The 21239-nt window shown below is 38.6% G+C and overlaps 1 protein-coding gene across 2 annotated transcripts in view; it reads right to left on the bottom strand.

Annotated features, from left to right (window-relative positions):
• cacna1eb (calcium voltage-gated channel subunit alpha1 Eb) overlaps positions 1-21239 on the bottom strand; it is a 104296-nt gene that overhangs the window by 10896 nt on the left and 72161 nt on the right. For both annotated transcript variants that reach the window (XM_088347515.1, XM_088347508.1), the window contains 21 exons: positions 19471-19588; positions 17638-17705; positions 17443-17510; positions 13579-14325; positions 11905-12119; positions 11697-11829; positions 10370-10499; positions 10137-10196; positions 9961-10067; positions 8160-8256; positions 7925-8085; positions 7669-7806; positions 7394-7595; positions 4238-4402; positions 4013-4123; positions 3858-3938; positions 3646-3765; positions 2989-3054; positions 2192-2283; positions 1920-2094; positions 1727-1854 (listed from right to left, as the gene is read on the bottom strand). In XM_088347515.1, coding sequence (XP_088203641.1) covers positions 1727-1854; positions 1920-2094; positions 2192-2283; positions 2989-3054; positions 3646-3765; positions 3858-3938; positions 4013-4123; positions 4238-4402; positions 7394-7595; positions 7669-7806; positions 7925-8085; positions 8160-8256; positions 9961-10067; positions 10137-10196; positions 10370-10499; positions 11697-11829; positions 11905-12119; positions 13579-14325; positions 17443-17510; positions 17638-17705; positions 19471-19588 — 3182 coding nt within the window. The remainder of the gene's footprint in view (positions 1-1726; positions 1855-1919; positions 2095-2191; positions 2284-2988; positions 3055-3645; positions 3766-3857; positions 3939-4012; positions 4124-4237; positions 4403-7393; positions 7596-7668; positions 7807-7924; positions 8086-8159; positions 8257-9960; positions 10068-10136; positions 10197-10369; positions 10500-11696; positions 11830-11904; positions 12120-13578; positions 14326-17442; positions 17511-17637; positions 17706-19470; positions 19589-21239) is intronic.

The raw sequence follows: 21239 nt of genomic DNA, 5'->3' as shown, positions 1-21239 counted from the left end.
AGAAGGAAGGGGAACAGAAACACAAACGGAAAAGTTTATGTTCACTGATGTTGATTCAATCTTTCACTGTCACTTTGGTTTGAAAACTATTCATTCTGCTATGCGTCTGCTGCCCTATGTTAGACAAAAATTAACATTTTATATGTTGTTAAAACTATTTTGGATTTAAATATATTGGATGTGAAATAGGCAGCACGGCACGGCAGTGGTTAGCGCGTATGCGGCACAGTTCTGAGGTCATGTGATCGAACCTCCTGTGTGGAGTTAGCATGTTTTCCTTGTGCTTGCGTGGGTTTCCTCCGGGCACTCTGGTTTCCTCCCACATTCCAAAAACATGCATGTCAGGTTAATTGGTCGGTCCGAATTGTCCCTAGGTGTGAATGAGGGAGCGAGTTGTCTGTCTCTTTGTGCCCTGTGACTGGCTGGCAACCAGTTCAGGGTGTCCTCTGCCCACTGCCCTAAGATAGCTGGGATGGGCTCCAGCACCCCCGCGACCCTACTGAGGATAAGCGGTGCAGATAATGGATGGATGGATGTGAAATAGATGTGTATGATCTTAAAACAAAATATGCAGTACAGTAAAAAATAAATGAAAAAAAACAATAACAAAATACTATAACTATATAAATTAGAGAAAAGCTAAAAGTGTTCTCAATTTTATTTAACTTTTATAAGTATATACAGTATTTTCTGATCTTTACATAATGTATATGTTAAACTAATGAATAAATCTATAAATCAATGAATAAATAAATCCTATCCCTGAAATATGAAATTTTTATTATTTATTTTTTTAATGAAAAATATAAATATGAATATCTAAAACCTAATAAAGTATAACAGTTTAGGTATTTATATCGTCACTGTCAGGTGAAAAACATGTATAACTATTTTTATCCTTATTGATGCGATATTTACATTGTAAAAAAATGCAAAGAAAAAGAAAGAATGGAGATAAGTGTTTTCCAAATGTCTACATTTAAGAGATGTTTCTGTTGTAAAACATGCACACACAAAAAAAAAGTAAAAAAAAAAAAAAATCACATGTTGAATTGATAATCATAATTGTTTTATAAGAGTGATAACATTATGAGTGGGAATTTGTGCTGCTTAGGTGAGGGAATAGTCAGCCCAAAAAACGCAATTGGTCGGAAAATCGAACCTGCCCTGCATACAAAGAGGATAAGTCGCAGGATATTGTGTAGGCATGGCACTCCAGAGTAAACACAGAAATAATCACTTTAAAAGGAGACATAAGATAAAAGACAGTCACAATAAATAAGCGAAAAGAGTTACAATGTAGTGCTAAGAGACTAGCCTGAGTTATAATAATAGTGGAATGAAAGAATAGTGCATTGTAACAATTGTGCAATGAAAAGTAGTGCAATAACATTAGCAGTGACGTAAATTCCAGGATAAATCCTAAAATACATATTTTGACTTTTTAGCAGGGTGATGGCCCTGAGGAAGAAAGTGTCTGAGTCAGTTTTTCCTTGTTTTAAGAGACCTGTAGTGCCTACCAGAGGGCAACATGTCAAAGAGGCAGTGGCCAGGTGAGAAGAGTCCCTCATAATGTTGACAGATCTGCCGCAGTAGTTTAAAGAAATACTCATAAATGCCAATAAAGCGTTTCTCCCTAAATTGCATGAAAGAGCAAGTTTCTATTCTTCTTCTTTTTGATTTCTGGCTGAATTACTGATGACTCCAAATAAATTCATAATCTCACCATGCCAGGCGATCATATTCTCCCCAAATTCTAACAAACTCATCCAGGTGATGCGGTCCCAGAATGGATGAATCTCGGGTCAGGTACTCAAAATTATCCATTATGACAGCCACAAAGAGATTTAACATCTGCAAGTGATAAAGAATACATTAAAACCCGAAAGCATAATTATCATCCTCGTATGGTGCCTCACCAGAAAAGAGCTAAAGAAGATGAAAGACACAAAGTAACAGTAAGCAAAGTCTGTCCCGCAGCCTCCCTCGTGGTCCGGCGACAAAGTGAAAGGAGCGATGGACGGGTCAGGTTCACACTCCTGACCTGACAGACAGGAAAGCATGATCTCCTGCCAGGACTCTCCTGTTGCGCTCCTGATAAGTATACACAATAGCGAGCAGCTCATTTGCATGAAATCAAGCATCACATGCAGCAAACATAGAAAATGAGCCGACTCTGCTTGAGGCCCACCTAAAAAGCAGCATGAGAGCGCCGAAAAAGGTCTTAAAGTTGTTGTGCTGATTGATGTGGCTCTCGTCATTCAGCTTGATGTTTCCAAACACCTGAAAAAAAGGGGACACTAACTGTTGCGGATTGATTTTTGCCACCCAGATTTTATTAGGCGTTCTTAATTATAACTTTCAAGACTCCTTTTCCTTTCTAGACGTATACCAATATATAATATATAGCTCTTAAAGGGACAGCGTTTAATATTTAGTGCCCTCCTCGTAGTAAAATAATTGTTAACATTGATTTGAATACTAGGCAAAATACATGAACAATCATACCAATGTTAATTTTATTAAAAGAATAAAAATCAAAGGTCGAGAAATTTGTATTTCTTTTACATAATGGAATCCCTACCTAGAAATCGCTGCCGTGGTTGTCGGTCATCTTGCTACTATGCTGTGCTCTTAAAACTGTTTTTTGTTCGAGTTAGACAATACAGTGTCATTTAGTAGTCAAATATTACACACTGGGCTTTAAGTAGTCATGATTATGGCTATCACCGGTACATAGGATTGTCTTCCTTCAAAGACACTTTAAGTTTAAGAAAACAACACCTGTAAAACTCAAATCGTCCTCTATTTTCTACTCCACCGTTGTAAAATGGCCATTAGAGAGCAGCTGATATTGGCATAAGGCACCATCACCAGTACCAATACCTAAAACTAAGGCTGGTATCTGCACAACACAATACCTGGAAAAAGTACAATTACTTTGTCCTCAATAGCATTTATATCAGGCATGCACAAGGGATTCCTTACCTGCATTCCGATAATGGCATAAATAAAGAAAAGCATAGCGATGAGCAGGCAAACATAAGGAAGAGCCTGTTGGGAAACAAAAAACACGATAGTATACTAGTATCAATGTTACACTTGAAGAAGATAAATATTATCACTTAAAATAAATGGAATCAGACGGACTGACAGGTAGATAAATAAATGAATGGGTGGATGAATGAATCAGTAAGCATTGGCTGATAATTTAGCTCATTTAAAACATTATTTTTAATCATTTATTATTAATCTTTAAAAACTGAAAACGTACTAAATGTAAAAAAACTGTTCATTTTAAAACACTTTTTTTTACTAAAATAGGAAAAATGGGAAGTGTTTTTTCTATTAAAATAAGATGAATAATATTTTAATTGAGCAAATTTATCTGTCATCCGCCAAATCATAAAACTTAATTTTACTATCAAACATGTTGAATATATAAGAAAATACAAACAATTACAGCTAATTCTTTAATCTTATTTTCAGTAGAAATAATGTTTAAAAATGTTCTAAAGTAAATTCAAAACGGATTTTTCGACAAAACAATAAGAATACTTTTGATAAAATGAACTACGATTGTGGCAAGAATGTTTTTTTTCCTTGCAGTGGCAGATGAGTTTTTGACTTGTAAACATTTCTGACCTTAAAAGACTGCACGAAGGTCCATAGCAGAATGCGAATGGTGTAACCCTGCCTCAGCAGCTTGATCAAGCGGGCAGTCCGAAACAGCTTCAGGAAGCTCATATTGATGGTGTTCATCGACTGGATTAGAAAAGATACGTGAATAGCAGTGAGTCTAATCTCTGCCTTTACTTGTTCACTGAGAGAACATATTCGGAGAGTTTGGGTTTCACCTGTAAATCCACAACAATCTCAGAGATGCTACCAAGCACAGTAATGAAGTCGAAAATATTCCAGGTATCTCGGAAATAATTCTGCAGGAAACAAATAGGGGCACTGTTTAATGTGAGTGCTTTGCAATTCAAGGGTTCATTACGTCTTTCCTCACCACAAGGCCAAACGCCATGATCTTGAGAATGCACTCAAGGGAGAAGAGGACAGTGAAGGCGGTGTTAAGGTGCTTCAGGACCGTGTCATAAGCTGTGGGGGCTGAGTGATACTGAAGAAACAAAGACGACGACAATGAGGATGATAACGTTTGTGAAAATAGTCATCATGTGAAAATAGTCATGTATTTTGATGAATGGGATATTATAAGTAAAGTATGTTTGACCTTCATCATGAGGACCACTGTGTTTAGGGCAATCATCACCAGCACGGTGTATTCGAAAGAAGGCGATGCCACAAAGTGCCACAACTTGTACTGGAAGGTTTGCCTGTTCTGGGGCATATAGCGCGTCATGGGTTTGGCACTGATTGTGAAGTCGATGCAGGCTCTCTGAAAAGAAAATCATACAAATTCATCAGCAAAGGTCTAGTTCAGGGGTCAGAAACCTTTTTGACCCAAAGAGCCATAACGGCAAACATATTTAGATTTTCCTTTTTTGAGAAAGCCGCACCATATATTTTAAGTAAAATTCAACCAAACCACCAAATCCGCTCACTATACAAAAGCTATTTTTCGGCACATTTTATATCTCTGTGTGACATTTGATGATTTTATCAAATCTATGAAATAATAATAATGGCAGAGCCTGTCTCCCGTATCAATATAAATATACCAATTACAATTTGTCTACCTCCTGCAGCCTTGAGAGTGTTGAGGCTCATTTTGACTGCCAATTCTGTCCTAAATAAATGGTTTCAAAGCAAGATGAAAGCAAAGTTGTTTCGTAAAAATGTCCACAAAATCCTGCAACCGAGGATACCAATTTATTTACCATTCAGTGCAGATGGCGCTGGGTGAGGAGAGTTTGCGCATCCTGTGTGTAGTCCAGTACATTCCTACCGCTCACCCAATCAAATTGCTCTAGGTGCTTAGCTAGAGCTTTTGGGTAAAACATGTTTTGTTGGTTTAAGTTTGTTCTGTGGCTTTTAATACTTAAGTGTCTTAACAATGAACATAGATTGTTTAATGAGCTTTAATATAAAGGATTATTTAGCGGTTTACAGCCAAAATAGGGACTGTTGATGTGACACCTTGACTGTAAACTGTAATTAAAATTACGTCGAATATATACTGGACCAAACACTGACTATGTTAGAATTGTCTTGGCTTCGCATATGCAACAAGCAGCCCTGCAAATAACAACATATTAAACAATTGCAGAAATATAATTTCATCTCCGAGCCATATGTACTTATAAAAGAGCCATCTATGGGCTTGCATGTCATAGGTTCAGACCCCTTGTCTAGACTATCTAATGGAATTCATCATTGGTGAGTTGTATTCCAAATGGGATTTTTTTTCCCCCACCTTATCATACTCAGAAAATGGTTTGAGCCACTCTGTAAAAATTCTTTAGTATTCATCTAAGTTTTGGGGCATGGATTGTGGATACACCCCAATGTATATTGATGGTGTATTGATAATGTATAGAGAATATTAAGTTGCATAGTTGCTTTTCTGTCAGAGACCAGAACAGGAAACAGGACCCAATCGTGTGACCTTCTCACACAAGCCTTTATTTTACGGGAAATGGGGAATCATGCACGTTAGGCAGCTGGTCTGGCGTGGAAAGGCGGGAAGCCAGAGACTGACGAGATCGATAACGAATCAGGATAACAAAAATAAACGGGAGAAACTAGACAGGAACAAAAACTGGAGAAACAGGACAAACAGGACAAAATTAGAAACTGGAACCCGAAATTAACCAGGACAAAAATAAATGGAAACAATACTGGACTTGAAATACCAACAGCAAAAGAGGACCAAGTCAGAACCCACATCTTATGTGGCAGCAGTTAGTTTGACGGGCTGACAACACAAGCAAGAGAGCGCTGAGCTTTATATAGGGCAAACAGTTCAAAGGGTGTGATAAAAGAATAGCAGTGTCTGCTGTTGACCGTACAAACTCAAAACTATTTTGTATTTCCCAAAATAAGGTAGGATTTTTGCAGGTTTAACCTGTCCTGGCTTCATCAATCGTAAATAGGCGCAACCCGATTCACAACTGATTCACAATTTTTTTTTTGTCTGATTAACTCAGAGATTGGTTGCAGCAATGCAGTTTGTTTAACACATGCTTGTTTGTTTTCTGGGAATCTACTGCCCCGACTGGCAACTTGTGTGGCATGTAACAATAAAGAATAAAGTAAAAACCAGGGATTTTCTGGTTAGTTACAATGCAATGTTATTATTTTGAACAGCACTGTTTATCTTGTGTGTCTGGAGAATGGGAAGTTATGTGGTTGATTATTTTTTAGGACGGAGTAAGGTGGGACAGTGTCATTAGTTTCCACAACAGTCTGGGTAAGTTTAGACTTAGGGTATTAAGGTGTATGTACAAGGTAAATAACTAATTAAGAAAGTTTATTGAGTATCCTCCTCCATCACATTTCAGCCAGTTTATTTTAAAAGAAAGAAAAAAGAAAGAAAAAAAAAAACTAGAGGAAAAACAGAAACAAAAAAACATTCATCTTGTTTTAGTGGACAAATATACTATAACATTTTATTAACCCATATGTACAGCTACTTGGTATATCAGTATTGGGGATGTTAGAATTATGATAACCACATTTCCCTGACTATAAAACAGATTGTTTCATTAGCTGTGTTCACCTTTCCTATATTGGACGCACTTATATAATAGAGTTTTAAATACTGCATTGTGAAATTAGACCCACAGAAAGATTTTGTACACTAGATGGGTATTGGTGGATACCTTTTTTATGCTAAACGTTCGCGCGGAAGACTGACTATTATACGAATTGGACTGATTGATGGCTTTCAACTTAAAAACTACAATATATGCGTTCCTTTGTGTAATTTAAATGATGCAAGTGCAAATAACAGATTTTAGCATTGCCTTTTTTCTGTGCTCAAAGCAAGTGTTTTACTGAAAACTAGCATAAACTGCCTGTACCCTGACAACAACGTGTCTTTTTGTACTCTGTAAATTGTCTTGTTCAAAAGAGTCATGTTGTTCTACGCTGAAAAACACAGTAGCATCATGTTAAAACAAGCGATGACTTTTTTCGGTTGTATCCAAAACTAGCATGGTTTTCCTCTGCACTATAAGTTTGTGTTATCTTCATTTATGCTGGAAATTAGCACTGTCTTTTTCTTCTGTGTCAAAAACTAGCATTGTTTTCATTTGCACCAAAAACCAACGTAATCTTCTATAATAATTTCCCTGTATACTTACTCAAGTCTCAGAATCAGAGCATGTGAATAATAGTAGTTTATGGTCTGCTTAGTTCTATAGTAAACACACTTGTGATGTCTGGATTTTTAAAAGTTTAAATCAGGGACAAAAGGTGGCAGCACCTCATTTTTCTCCAGGCTGCATTCCTGAATCATCTTGTCACCCTGCTCTTGGAAGGTGATGATGATCAAAGCCACGAAGATGTTGACGAAGAAGAAGGGAAAGACCACAAAGTACACTATGTAGAAAACCGACATCTCCATGCGGTTCCCTCGACTCGGCCCCATGCTTTCCTCTGTCACGTCAGTGGAGTGTTGCAGCACCCTGATGGTCATACAAACACAACTAGATTTTTCCAAGTCATTTGCATTTGATATGTGTAGTAGAAGATACTGACTGCGGCCATCCTTCGCCAGTGGAAACCGTGAAGAGAGTGAGGAGGGCCCAGCAGACGTTATCGTAGTGGAATTCGTGCCTCTTCCACTCTCTTCTCTTTACTTCCTTCTTGTCCCGGCTATAGTCAATGTAGTAGCCTCTGAGGTGAAAATATCACAAGAGATTAAAAAATGGTAACTTAATATATCACAGTACAATAAACAAGTTCCAGGCTCTATTCCCAATGATTTTCTTGTTGTATGAATCCAAGCACTTACTGACATTCCTTTTCTGTATTCATGGAGGCGTCTGTACAATAAAAGAACTTTCCCTTGAAAAGCTGCACGGCGATTACGGCAAAAATGAACATGAAGAGCTGGTAGACGATGAGAATGTTGAAGACGTTTTTCAGGGAGGTCACCACGCAGTCAAACACGGCCTAACAAGACAGAGAAAAGAATGGTTGACCGAGTTAATTTATGTTCATGGGAGAGCATGCTTGTTGATGTTTACTTTGAGTTTAGGGAGTCTCTTGATGGTCTTGAGCGGCCGCAGGACTCTCAGAACACGAAGGGACTTGATAGTTTTGATGTCTCGGCCTTTGTTGTTTCTGTTTGGAATGGTGAAACATGACAATAAGGCTCAAGTTGGGAACTTTTTAAACAGCGCACCATAACAACATGAGCTGATCATAATTAATGAAGAAAAAAAATGGGTACACATTTTAAAGAATGAAGCACTCCATGATTTTATGTGAGTGATTGTTTTAGAGTTCATTGTTTTAGAGTATATCGGCGATATAGGTATATTGAAAGATTTAAAGGTGATTGGAAAGAAGGACCACTAGATTTTTGTTTGACTCAGTGGAATTATAATTAGAATTCATATGTTACGAGATCTGCTAAGATGTGACATTTACTTTTTTCCCTTCTTTTTTACTCACATAAAAAAGGAACTAGCCATTTTTGTAAAGTAAAGTTTGAAGATGTATCCCTTTAATAAAAGATAACTATATATTTTGAAATATCTCAAAATTAAAAGATTGTATTTGTCCAAATCGATGCACCAAAATGTTTCGAAATGGATAAAAAAAAATATCTTCTCGTAATTCATCCCTAGTGTCTGTACAAAAAAAATCAGTCTACAATATAAAATTACCAAAACGTATATCCTGCATGTTTTGTGTTTTTTAAATGGAATCATCATTCCCTTGATTTTTAAAACATTCATTAAAACATAACTGGATCATTTGAATAGAACTATAAAAAATACATGTATGGATACGTTTAAAAAATAATAGTTCTTGAGAAATAAATGTGAAATTGATGAAACGGAAGGTGTCACATTTCTACATGTGTTTCAAGTCTTAAAATAGGTTGAAAGCATAAATGTATTTTATGATAAAAAAGTTAGACTATATTTTGCCGGTATCACCGGACATATACTGAACACTGGGAATTTCAGGAGTTTCTTATACAGCTGGTCCTGCTTTGAGCTGGTCACCGTTGCCATGCAAGTATAAATAAATTGATATCTGCTGAGCATGCTCTTTTTCCTTGGCAACTGATGACAAATCATGACTTATGGGCTGAATTGTCTTCCCACTTTGTATTTGAGTGGGAATGATGTATAATTGCAAGTTTGAAATTAACTTATGTCTTCTGTGCTTATTTTGAGTGTCTACTAAAGTTTAAACTTATCCCGGTCATGACCACCAGTGTGGTCAAAAACTTCCCAATCAAAATTCACAAATCCTCCCACTTAAGGGTGCTAGGACTTAAAAAAATATGCCTCCAATTTTGCATACCTCATCGATATCGAAATATGGCCCATAATGTTAGATTATTGGGATTTTATAAAGTGGTAAATATGTACTAAGAACTGCAGTCTGATGATAAATAAAAAATAAAAAATATCAAACCAAGAAAAATCCAAATAAAGAAAATAACGGTGAATTTTAGTGTGACATAATCAATTGTTTACCCCATCACATTCCTGGGTGCCCCCACAGAGACAAAATCCACGGGAACAACAGAGAAAAAGAGGGTGGGGCATAAGGAGAGAGACACGGTGAGCTGGAAGAGTCACAGCTATAAAGTCACAACAGAGAAATTAACATCAAAAGGCAAAAAACGTTCAAAAAGGTCATCGGTTACTTCATGAGACAAACATAAATAATTACTGTAAATCTATGAGACAATACAATTGAACCAGTGCTGTGTCGTTGAGATACAATGCAGTGGATTTAATAAATAACCGCAGTGCAGGGTCCCTGATGACTGGCAGTGAATCAGGTGCTTGTGCGGTGACTCACGTCAAAGCAAAGGCAATGAGCGCCCCCACCACCACAATGAAATCTAGGATATTCCACATGTCTCGGAAGTAGGAGCCGTCGTGGAGGATAAGACCTTGGTCGATTATCTTCAATAGAGACACAAAAAGATACGCCATTTGAATTACATCACCGTGACGACGTTATTGTGAACCTACCTTTATTATCATTTCAAAGGTGAACACCCCGGTGAAGACATAATCAAAATATCGGAGAACCTGATTTGAAAAAAAAGAAAGAAGACAAAGGCTTCAGGAACAGAGCTGGTCAGTAAAGTTAACTGAAAAGATTCAATTAATGAAGGCATTGCAGGTTCAAAATGACCTCTACTGTAATTGTATCCTCCATACATACTCCACAATGGCATAAGACCTCGACAACTGAATTGTACCTTGTTTCTTTCTGAACTGGCGCACACGGGGTCCTCAGCGGCAAGTGCTATGCTGCTCGCCACAATCACAAGGAGAATGGTCATCTCAAAGTAGCGTATATTGACGATGTAGTGGCAGATCCTTCTGATTCTGTTGGAAGAACAACCTTGTGATTTACTTTATAAAAAGAAATAGTGTTTTGCGATACAGCGGTTCGATTTTTACGTCCCTGGTGCACCACAGATTTTTTTCTACTAATCAGCAGAGCTTACATTTGAGCTCAACTTTAAGAGTGGCAAAAGACTGAAATGAAACGGAGAACTGCCTTCTGTTTCCAGGGTGCTGATTGGAGCAATCTGAATTAATTGTTCCAATGACTAGTGGAAAACAATTAATCTCTTATACACGCTTTTTGCAAGTAATCCTAATAAGAAGGATGCCTCTCGTCTCAATAAACTGGCAAGAAAAGCGAGCTCTGTTGTGGGCAAAGAGCTGGACAGCCTAACAACAGTAGCTGAGAGACGAGCACTGAAAAAGCTGAGGTCAATCATGGACAATCCATCGCATCCACTACACAGCATTATCTCCAGACAGAAGAGCAGTTTCAGCGACAGACTGCTGTCACTGTCTTGTACTACGGACAGACTGAAGAGATCTTTTCTTCCTCATGCCATGAGGCTCTTTAACTCCACCCGGCAGAGTAAAGGCCCACATTAAACCACACCACCTACATTGGATATTACCGAATCTTACTGCAATATGTATTCTGTGTAGCACTATTTAGTTACTCTATATAACACGCTACAGTGGGCATTTGCACGTCACACTGGGTATTTGTATATTGTATTCTTTTGGCTTTATTATTGTACTGTTCTCAGCTCAGGGATGCTGCTGGAAATGTGAATTTCACTTCGGGGATGAATAAAGTATCTATCTATCTATCTATCTATCTATCTATCTATCTAATAAGAGGGCATACATGAGTGACATCATTTCAGCATTTAGCTCTTGACATTGAATAATCGATGACTCTATTTTTGTCACTCACCAAAATCAACAAAGAACCGTATTTGTTTTCTCTCGCTCCAAAAGAAGGCTCCATTTCTGTATGTGGTTTTCCAGAAGCAGAAACTTAAACTACATATGAATGGAAACAACGGTTTCATCCTCTATATGTGCACTGTAACCATTTCGCCGTTGGGGCAGAAAATAAAACGGAAATGTCCCGTAGAAATCAACGGAGAAACATGAGGTTTTACTTTAATAACTCCTACTTAATAGCACTAGTTATGGAACGGATTTACTGTGAAAATCCAGGAAACACTTTATAATTTTTCATTATCTTACGGATTGGAGGCTTTGAAGATGAACATGCTGCCTGGAGCAACTGGTTTGGGAGAAATAGGAGGTTCTTCTTCCTCTGTGTCGTCTTCCTTGTCTTTCTGTTCAGCATGGTAGGCTTCCAGTTCTTTACTGTTCCCTACAAGTTAGAAAATTGGAGTCTAAATTAATGCAGCAAGGATCTTTGAGTCAAATTGAGGATGTCAAAGACTACCAGTCATTGGCGTCAACTCCAGCAATGGTTGTGCGGACATCTCGATGGCAACACTATCATGAGTATTGGACTTTTTGCGGTGGAGGGAACCCGCGTGTTTCTCTGCGTCAAGGGCGCATACGGTGTACTCGGTGGCCTCAAGTGCTGCCTCCACTGGGATGGTTTGACAATCCAGAAGCCGCTCACACTGCGGAGGTTCGGGAATGTCGGACATCCTGACAGGGGAGAAATACAAGGTAGTACAGATATCATAAAAATACATTCACTGGCTGTTAAAATAATTTAAAGATCTCATTACTTTATATTTGCGTGAGCTTTGTATTTTTTAAAAAGGAGAGTCTTTACCCAATGACATTGATTTCTTATTGCTTGAATGGTTTGCTCCTCTGACAAAAGGCACTGGCTTTCTTGCTGCTTTAAACAATAGCATTCTACATGTACAGGCATATTATTAATTCAAGGAATTTGACTCACATACCATAAGTAAGTAGATTTTGGGTTTTTCTTTTAAAGTTCCTACTATTGTAAAGTTATACAATTGGCTTGTTTCATATATGGCTTTATTTTGACACACACCGGATAAACTTTTCATTTGATATCTCACTCCCTGTTTGCTTCATGCAATTTCTTAAACTTTATGAAAGACTGCATGCAGTGTGCAGAAAGAAATAGAAAGATTGTGGGAAGATTGTGGCATCCCGCAATGGAACTGCAACAGACCACATCCACTCTGGAGGCAGTGTGCATTAGGCGCAAGGCCCTTCTGTCTTCCATTGGTGTAGTGTAAGTATTTTCCCAAAGGAAACCAGAACCCTTAAATATAGAAAACACTTGTTTTACAAAGAAAACGGCTGTCTTTTAATGGCAGAAGAGTTTCCAAGCATCAAAAGTATTTCCCCATAGAGATACGGGTATCTCCTCAAAGGAACGAAAGTAAATCCCAAAAGAAATGCAGGTGCCTTTTCAAGGAAGAACAGCAGCCTTCCTATGGCTGTAAATGTGCCTTTTAAAGGAAATATTTTCCCAAGAGAGCCATTTTTCCCACAAAGACGCGAAAGTACCTACCCTAAAGAATGAAGGTACAATCCTCAAGGTGTACAAGAGAATATGTATGGTACATTTTACTGTAGGTATTTCTGAAAGAAAGTATGTGTTCTTTGTAGATGGTTAAAACTCTTCATCTTTTTTTTTTCAGTACGGTTTCAGCACAGTTTTGTTTGGTATAGGAACAATGGTTGTGTTGCCCAAGGGAATACAGGTATTCTCCCAGGAGAGTACAGGTATCTTCCCAAGTAAATAAAGGTATTTTCCCCGGGGAAAACAGGGAAGGTAAGGTACAACAGGTATGGTATCTTCCCAAAATAATCCAGATACTATCACAAAGGGAATACAGGCATCTAATTAAGTAATACAATATTTGCCCAACAATCCTCACTGACTTAAGGTGTGTTCCCAAGGGAAAGCAAAGGGTTCTACTGGTATCTTTCCAAGATAATCCAGATTTAATGACTACTTCCCTAAGTAATACACTTTTTAGTCCAAAGGTTCTTCCTGATGGAATAAAGGTGCCTCATTGACTTTCCCTAATAGAATACAACTTCTTACTCAAGAAGTACAAGTTAAAAGGGAATATCATTTAATAAGAGCCTTATCATTTAATAAGTTCCCGTTTACCTTCCGTCTTCTCCAATGTCCGCATATGGGTTGATGATACACATTCCAGAATCATCTTGCACCCGGCTTTCTGCTTCAGCTTTTTCCTCATGCTCCTCCCTTTCATCCAGAATCTTCCTCTCCTGACTGAGAGAGCGCTTCTCCAAGAGCGCGTCGTGAGGCGTTCGCGTGCAGTCCAGGCTGTTGGCCTCAGTGCGAGCCTCTCGATGACGGTGGCGTCTGTGTCTGGCCCCATCCTCTGGTCCCTGACCTGGTCTAAACTTGCGGGCTATCCTATGTCGTCCCCCACCCGTAGCTCTGTGGGTAGTGCCGGACGTTTTCTCCTCAGAGAGGTTGACCAAAGGCCCGGAAACGGGAGGTTCAGGTATGGGGATGGTTATGGACATCGGCGGCTCAGGTAAGGGTATCCCCACGGACATGGGGGACTCAGACAGGTGGGCTGGGCTTGCTTCATCCGAAAGTGCGGGTACATGCTGGGTACTGGGAGTTTCAACGGTGTCTTCTGCAGGGCTGTTGAAGAGCTCCTCCCTGCTAGCCATCTGCCGGCGTTTGCGTAGCTGATTGGCTCTTTGCTCCCAAACGGACATGTTGACTTTTCTTCGCCTCTCGCGCCGGTTGGCGAAGGCGTTGGAGCTGTTGAGGGGCTGCTCATCCGCGGCTGCCATCGCTCCGTCGGGATCATCTGGGAAGGTAGGTCGACCTCGGTGGATGGCTCGTTTCCTGTATAAGTAGGGTCTTCTTCTGCCACTAAAGAGCGCAACACACACAATGTCAATATTTGACAAAAAAGAACCCAATTTTAAAAGACTAGTTTGACATTTTGGACGACTTGATTCTTATGCTTAAACCTAACAAATCTGAGCGAAACTTTTTTGTTGTAGAGAGAAACAACAGCCAGCTTCCACCCCAAAGGTTAATGTTAATCCGCAAGCTAAACCAGAGAGTGTTGTTTTGTTTTTAAACAAAGAAATTAAGTCCTGCTTGTTGTTTCTCTGTTCAACAGACTTTTGGGCAAATTATACTTGTCAGATATCACTTAAAGCAAGTACATTTTCCAGAAGGTCAAACTACTGCTTTATGAATAAAAACAAAACAAAACAAAACATTCAGACCAATAGTAATGTAGCATACCAGATATGCAGGTAAAAATAATAATATAGGAAAAAAAGCTTGAAAAACTGAAACTTGCCAGAAAAGATAAAACTTTTTCTGTGACTCTAGAAGTAGAATGGGGAAAAGTATACGAAATAGTCCAGGCTAAGGAAACACAGGCATCCCAAAAAGAAGAAAGCATGAAGTTACCTGAGAGATTATAAGTGAAAAAACCCACAAGACCACAAAAGGGAAAGTGCAGGATTAACCAAAAAGCATAGTACCAAATCTAAAAAAAAAGAATCTCAACAACTGTTTCGGGGAGATGTTTGGAAGAAAACGACAGATGCATACAGTTTTACTTACTGTTTTTCTGATTCTGTAGTTGTCCGTGTAATAAATAAGTGATGGTATGAAAACAAGACATTAGTTTTACAACATACACAGAACAGTAGTGACACAGTCCAAAATGTGGCCGCCCTGACAAAACATTATGTCAATGTAAGACTGATTATTATTATCATTTTAGTAAATAAAGGTATCAGCATAATAATGATAGCATAGAAACAGCTCTTTAGGGGACCACATTTTCTTTTGGTTGGGGTCACCATGTAACAGGCATAAAACAAGACAACATGATGGAACAGTTAAACACATTAAAACTGCCAAATTTAGCTTTAAAGTACATTGGACAAACAAAGGCCACCAAGCAGAGTTTCAACATACTGTACCATTAAAACTGCTGGGTCAATCTATGATCAATCAACCGCTGCTAATACAGTTTTAAAGGTGCCATTCATTTTAATATGTGAACGGGGGGAAACTTCATAAGGGAGAAGTTCTTAATATTTCTTATCGCATATATATTTGAAACAATTGAATTTTACAGACGTCTAAAAATGTATAGGTTCTCTAAAAAAATCATTTGATAGAATATACTGTAGAATGTAGAGAATAAGTATAGTAGTCAAAGTTAGTAGGTTAAAGCTTGAACTCAAAGCTGCTTTATACGAGTTAAAGCTTTCTTGCTACTTTAGCATAAAAAGCGTTCATGCTTTAACTCAGTGTTAAAACTTGATGCTTTCATTTTTAACTCAATACAGTCCTTAACTTTACTTTGAGTTAATGTTTTAAAGCTTTTCATCTCAAAATACCTAATTGTATGTATCTTGAGTTAAAGTTATATTGCTGCTTTAACCCAAAAGGCATTAATGCTTTAACTGAGTGTTGAAACCTTAATTCTTCATCTTCTTTTCCCGCTCAATGCTTTAATTCGGCGTTGGCGCTTTAAAGGTTTCGAAAGCACTAGTTAGCAAGACAATTAAAAATTCCATTCGTAGCATCTGTACTTACTAATAATTTTACTTCTTAAATATCTATTCTTGTTTATCTTGAGTTAAAGCTTTATTGCTGTGTCATGGTTGTCATGGCGCCCAATTGTCCCCGCCCGTGTGGCGCCAGCTGCGGCTTGATGACAGATTGGCTTTCAGTCTGTTTAAGCTCAGTGCTCTCACTCTACCTTTGTCAATCCATCAACGAACCTCTGCCCCGCAAGACGTGGGTTTTGACGCGGTCCTGTTTCCTGTTGGTATTTCCTGTCCGGTATTGTTCCCGTTTATTTTGTCCTGTTTAATATCGGTTTCCAGTTTCGTTACCGTGTAGTTTGTCGTGTTTAATTTCGATATGCTGTTTTGATATCAATCCCGTCTGTCCCGTTGTTTAATATCGGTTTCCAGTTTCGTTCCCGTCTAGTTTGTCCTGTTTATTTTCGATATCCTGTTTTGATATCAATCCTGTGTGTCCCGTCCTGTCCGGTATCGACCCCATCTGTCCGATATCTGCTTGGGCAATTGGTATCGATCTTGTCGGCCTCTGTCTTCCTATTATTCCACGCCAGACTGCTTCCTAACGTTCATGACTCCCCATTTCCCGAAAAATAAAAGGATTGTGTGAGAAACGTCACACATTTGGGTCTTGATCCTGTTCCGGTTCATGACATGCTGCTTTAACTTAAAAAAAAGTTAAAGCTTTAACTCAATGTTGAATTTATAAAAACTTTTTAACTTGAAGCTCTAAAGCTTTGAGTATTAGCAGGGCTAAAATTAACCAAGAGAAATTTTAGATTCTTCTTTTTGCAAACATACATACTAATAAGAAATTAGATTTTAATATCTATTTGTATTCGTGCAAAAAATAAAATGACAGAAATACAAGAAAATGTCCATGTATGTATGTCATAATAAATAACTGTTAATTCAACTCATGAGATAGTTTAAAAAGGCCTTATAAAAATGTAATTCAATTCCAAATCATAATAACAAATTTAATTTTGAAATCTCCCTCATGTATCATTTTCGATTCATAAAGTATTACGTACAAAACTAATGTGCACAGCCCTTTAGCAAGCCATGTCCATGCTTGGATGAGACATTATTTCATTTTTTTCTTGAGCAAATGAGCACAAACGCCAGCTTGTTTTTCTGCTGTGGCGCAACAATTTTCAAAAAATGTCTCCTCTCACTGGATCCTCATCACTGACTAAATACCTGACTTGACTGGAAAATAATGTACCAGGTCACTGCTCGGCCTAAAGTTCATGACCGAGCATCTATAGACCAACATAAGCATCATTGCTCGCTGTTCCTGCTTTCCTTTGTTCGAATTGGTAGCCAGGATCGAAAGCATATAAAAGCAGGGAGACAAATAAGTGAATTTGGTCATCAGTTTTCTCATCCCAGCATGGTCACACGTTTATCTAAAGCCTTAACTTACTCCGATATTAAGCCATCTCTGCCTCTGGCATACCGTTGGTTAAAGAACTCTTCCTCTTCTTCTTCATCCTAAAAAAAACAAAACATGCTTGAGTATTTGATTTAAGGAACACTCGTATTTTTGAGGGGGAAGTGTCGCTCACCGGGGAAATTAAATAATAGTGAAAAAGCAGAGGTGCATGCTTCAAAACCAAACCTTTGTCAGCTCCTGTGCGTTGGCCAGGTTATCCACGGCGATGGCCAAGAAGACATTGAGGAGTGTGTCTGAAAGAAACCTGTTAAGAACCAATGTTGTGTTTTTGATTTACACTAAACCCCTGCGAACCAGCAACAATGCCTCGTGATGTTTTCACATCAGGGAGTAGAATAGGATGTTTTGGGGCTGTATTTTACAGCATTTTCCTTGCCATGAATGATTTTGCGTGCCCAAAAAAACGTTAAAGTTACAACTTGTGTTCTTGAGTATGCAAGTTAATTCTTTAAGATGCCTGTCTGCTATTGGTCGACGTTAGATAAAATACTGATCTGCATTGGTCGTTGTCAGGGCATCATGACAATCCTGATATGCCTTTACCCGGACTACCTCCCACAATGCATTTATCGTCATTTCTAAATCTTGTGAGCTTCGTTAAGACTTTGCGAGTTGGTGATACAATACAGTATTTTTGTACTGTATTTATTCGCTATGGGTCCTAAAACTTGCAGTGATGCTAATGCATGATAACCATGGATACAAAACTTGCAATGGATGTTACAGGTCGACAATTATTAAAAATGAGGTCATTAAAGTACTGGGGAAGTTTTAAAATCAGTTTCATTTTTAATCCGGGGTGGCCATCTCCTCCTCCTTTTGCATTCACCCACTACTCCACATGACCAGTCATGTCACTGTCACGGTTGCCATGGCACCCAATTGGCCCCACCCGTGTGTCACGGTTGCCATGGCGCCCAATTGGCCCCGCTCGTGTGGCGCCAGCTACAGCTTGTTGACGGGTTGGCTCCCTGTCAGTATTTAAACTTTGTCCTGTCAGTCCCCTTTTGTCGGTCCGTCTGCATATCTCCGTTTTTACATGGCAAGCCCTTTTTTGCCCGTCCTGTGTTTTTGCTCCTGTTTTTCTCCAGCTACGATCTGTTTGATCTCGACCACGTCTGCTCTCCCGTCCCGATTCACGACCTGTTTTGTTCTCGACCACGTCTGTTCTCCCGTCCCGAATAACGACCCGTTTTTGATCTTGAACACGTCTACTCTCCTGGCTTTCGACTTTTTTCCCTTCCCGACACCGCCATCGCTCGCCACGGAAATACCACTTCCGTATCTGAGCAACCTGCTCCCCGCAACCAGCGATCTCCGAATCGTGTGTGCAATCCTTTACCTTCTTCCCAATAAAACTGTGAGTAACGTTACACGAGTGGGTCCTGTCTCCGTTCTGGTTCTGACAGTCACACCAAAAGGAAATACAATTTCCTTTTTCCTTTAAGTGTGTATTTATTTGTTGTCTTATTTAATCTTTAACACATTTATTGCACGGAAGTTGTACTTACTTACACCATTCTGTTAGCCAAATGTTTCTGGGGATCTACAGACTACCAAAAGTTTCTATCCCCCGGCTATAGGGCAATTTATTTTTGCGATCTTCACTCCAGAACCAATTAATACAGTATCTCTGTAGTCTACTCTCAGTGTCTTTTTCTTATGGATTTACAGGGTGTCATTAAAAAAACAGCTTTCTGATTTGTACCTTGTTTATTTGAGTTGTTTGCTCACCCCTGCAATTCTGCGGCAAGTTTATTGCTTTCTTCAATTCAAACAACAGCTTCAGGAAATTGGACTTTTTCCAGCCAAAATTAAAACTGAAATCATTCATCGAGAAGAAGCAACAAGGTCACGAATATACCAAAGTCTTGTGACTTCTCACAGATTGTAATATTTTGTCAGTAATAGACTTAGCATTTACGTAGAAATGTCCTCATTCATTTTGATGACATTTTACCTACTGCTAGTTGCAACTGTTAGCGTTGTCAAGGATACAGTTTCCAAACAGGGTGAGCACGATAAAGTAGATGGAAGACCACATGCCGTACTGAACTCCTCCCTGCGAGCGGATTCCGTTGTACATCACCTCGTTCCAGTCTTCGCCTGTCAATATCTGCCAGTTGATAAGGGATTAGTTGGGTGTAAACACAATTTTACATTTTCATTCTTTTTTTTTTACTCTCGAGTGGATGGCTGAGTAGTGATGCAGGTATGAGTATTTGTCTAACAGTCTTTTAATATGTGTACATGTTGGCAAATGTAACAATAACAAAATAGATATATTATTGTGGCCCTATTACGTCAAGGCAGTGGGGGGGCTGTGTGGGCTTGCAAAGCCTTCTCTGCTGGCGTTGAAAATATCTGAATCATGTGATGTTTTTTATATTTTGTTCATCAAACTTTTACAATAATAGCAAATCGTCTCTCAGCTTCCTTTCATTGCTTTACCCCCGGTTGCACCGCTTCCACATGTAGGCTTGTATTTAGGCTTTTAACCAATCACATTTCAGCTATTAGTTGACGCATGGCTCAAAAATCTACCTTGAGGCCTGCCGAAGAGGATCTGCAGGCTCTCATGAGACCGAACAAGTGAGAATGAAACTGTAGGCTTAGCCAATTCGATTCCGAGTTAGCGTCTCAACGTCACCGGTTTCATATACTATGATTCACATGCACCAAATTGATCGCGCCAAAGGCCGTTAGTCAAGGAAATACACTGTTCTGTTGATTTGATAGTAAACTCTTAAGCAAGTCTTGTGCAAGCGAGAAAATGTTTTGTCCACCACTTTCAGCCTTGAGGCAAGATCTAAACCTCAAGCCCAAACCCATATTGACGGGCATAAAATGCCAATTGATGTCAATTATTGTGTTCTAGTCTTGCTGAGCGTCTGTCTCGCGGACTTTTCTTAAAGTTATCCACACGTCATTGTTCTTGTGTTTATACAGTCTTGTTTGACTTAGATTTTGGTACAAAAGACAGGCTTTCACATCAGTTGTGTGCACGACAATTGCCAGTGCTGTTGTCAAAAGACTTCGCGAATGATATGGCTCTATGAGCCGACACTTGGAAATGGATGATGGGAGCCGACTACCCACTAATCAAGAGCCGGTTCCCTCAGAGATGCTGGTTTTCTCTTATCATTGGTCACAATGCATTTTTATCAGGGATTCAGTGCTGTTGATTTGAAATTTGTTGAGTATATGAATTGTTTTGTATATTATCTTTTTCTTTATAGATGATGTAAATATTTATAGATATTATAATTTATGTTTCCCATCTTTTTCAAGTGTTACTTTGCTTTATTTCCCCCCTTTTAAGTCATTCATGATGACACATAATAGATGGTAATATAGTGATTCAACCCAAAGAACAACCTAAAGAGCCATTTGAGAGCCGAAAGAGTCAGCATTTTTTAGTGAACCGAGATGAAAAAGCATCAGCATGAGGAAAACAAGAAAACTAAAGGACCACACAAGAGGTAAGCCCCCTTCCAGGATGACTAAGCTGCAATAGAAGTTGCATTGAGTAACAATGCACAAAACGTAGTCCATATCAAAAAATAAACCAGTAATATGTAAAACTGTTAAAAAAAGTCCAAGACGGTGATGACGCAGCTTCCCATTTCAGCATACTGGTTGATGCAGATATTTCAAAATCATTTTATATGTTAAATTATTTGAAAATATATTATAACAAATATTCAAAATTGAATACATTTATTCATACTGCACTAAATTTTAATGTATTTGTTTACAGTATAGAG

The sequence above is a fragment of the Urocampus carinirostris genome, chromosome 1, assembly GCF_059441175.1.
Source record: "Urocampus carinirostris isolate Australia breed hairy pipefish chromosome 1, RoL_Ucar_1.0, whole genome shotgun sequence".
Classification (NCBI taxonomy): Eukaryota; Metazoa; Chordata; class Actinopteri; order Syngnathiformes; family Syngnathidae; genus Urocampus; species Urocampus carinirostris.
Note: the sequence above shows the minus strand (reverse complement) of the source record. Positions and strands in the feature narration are given on the sequence as shown.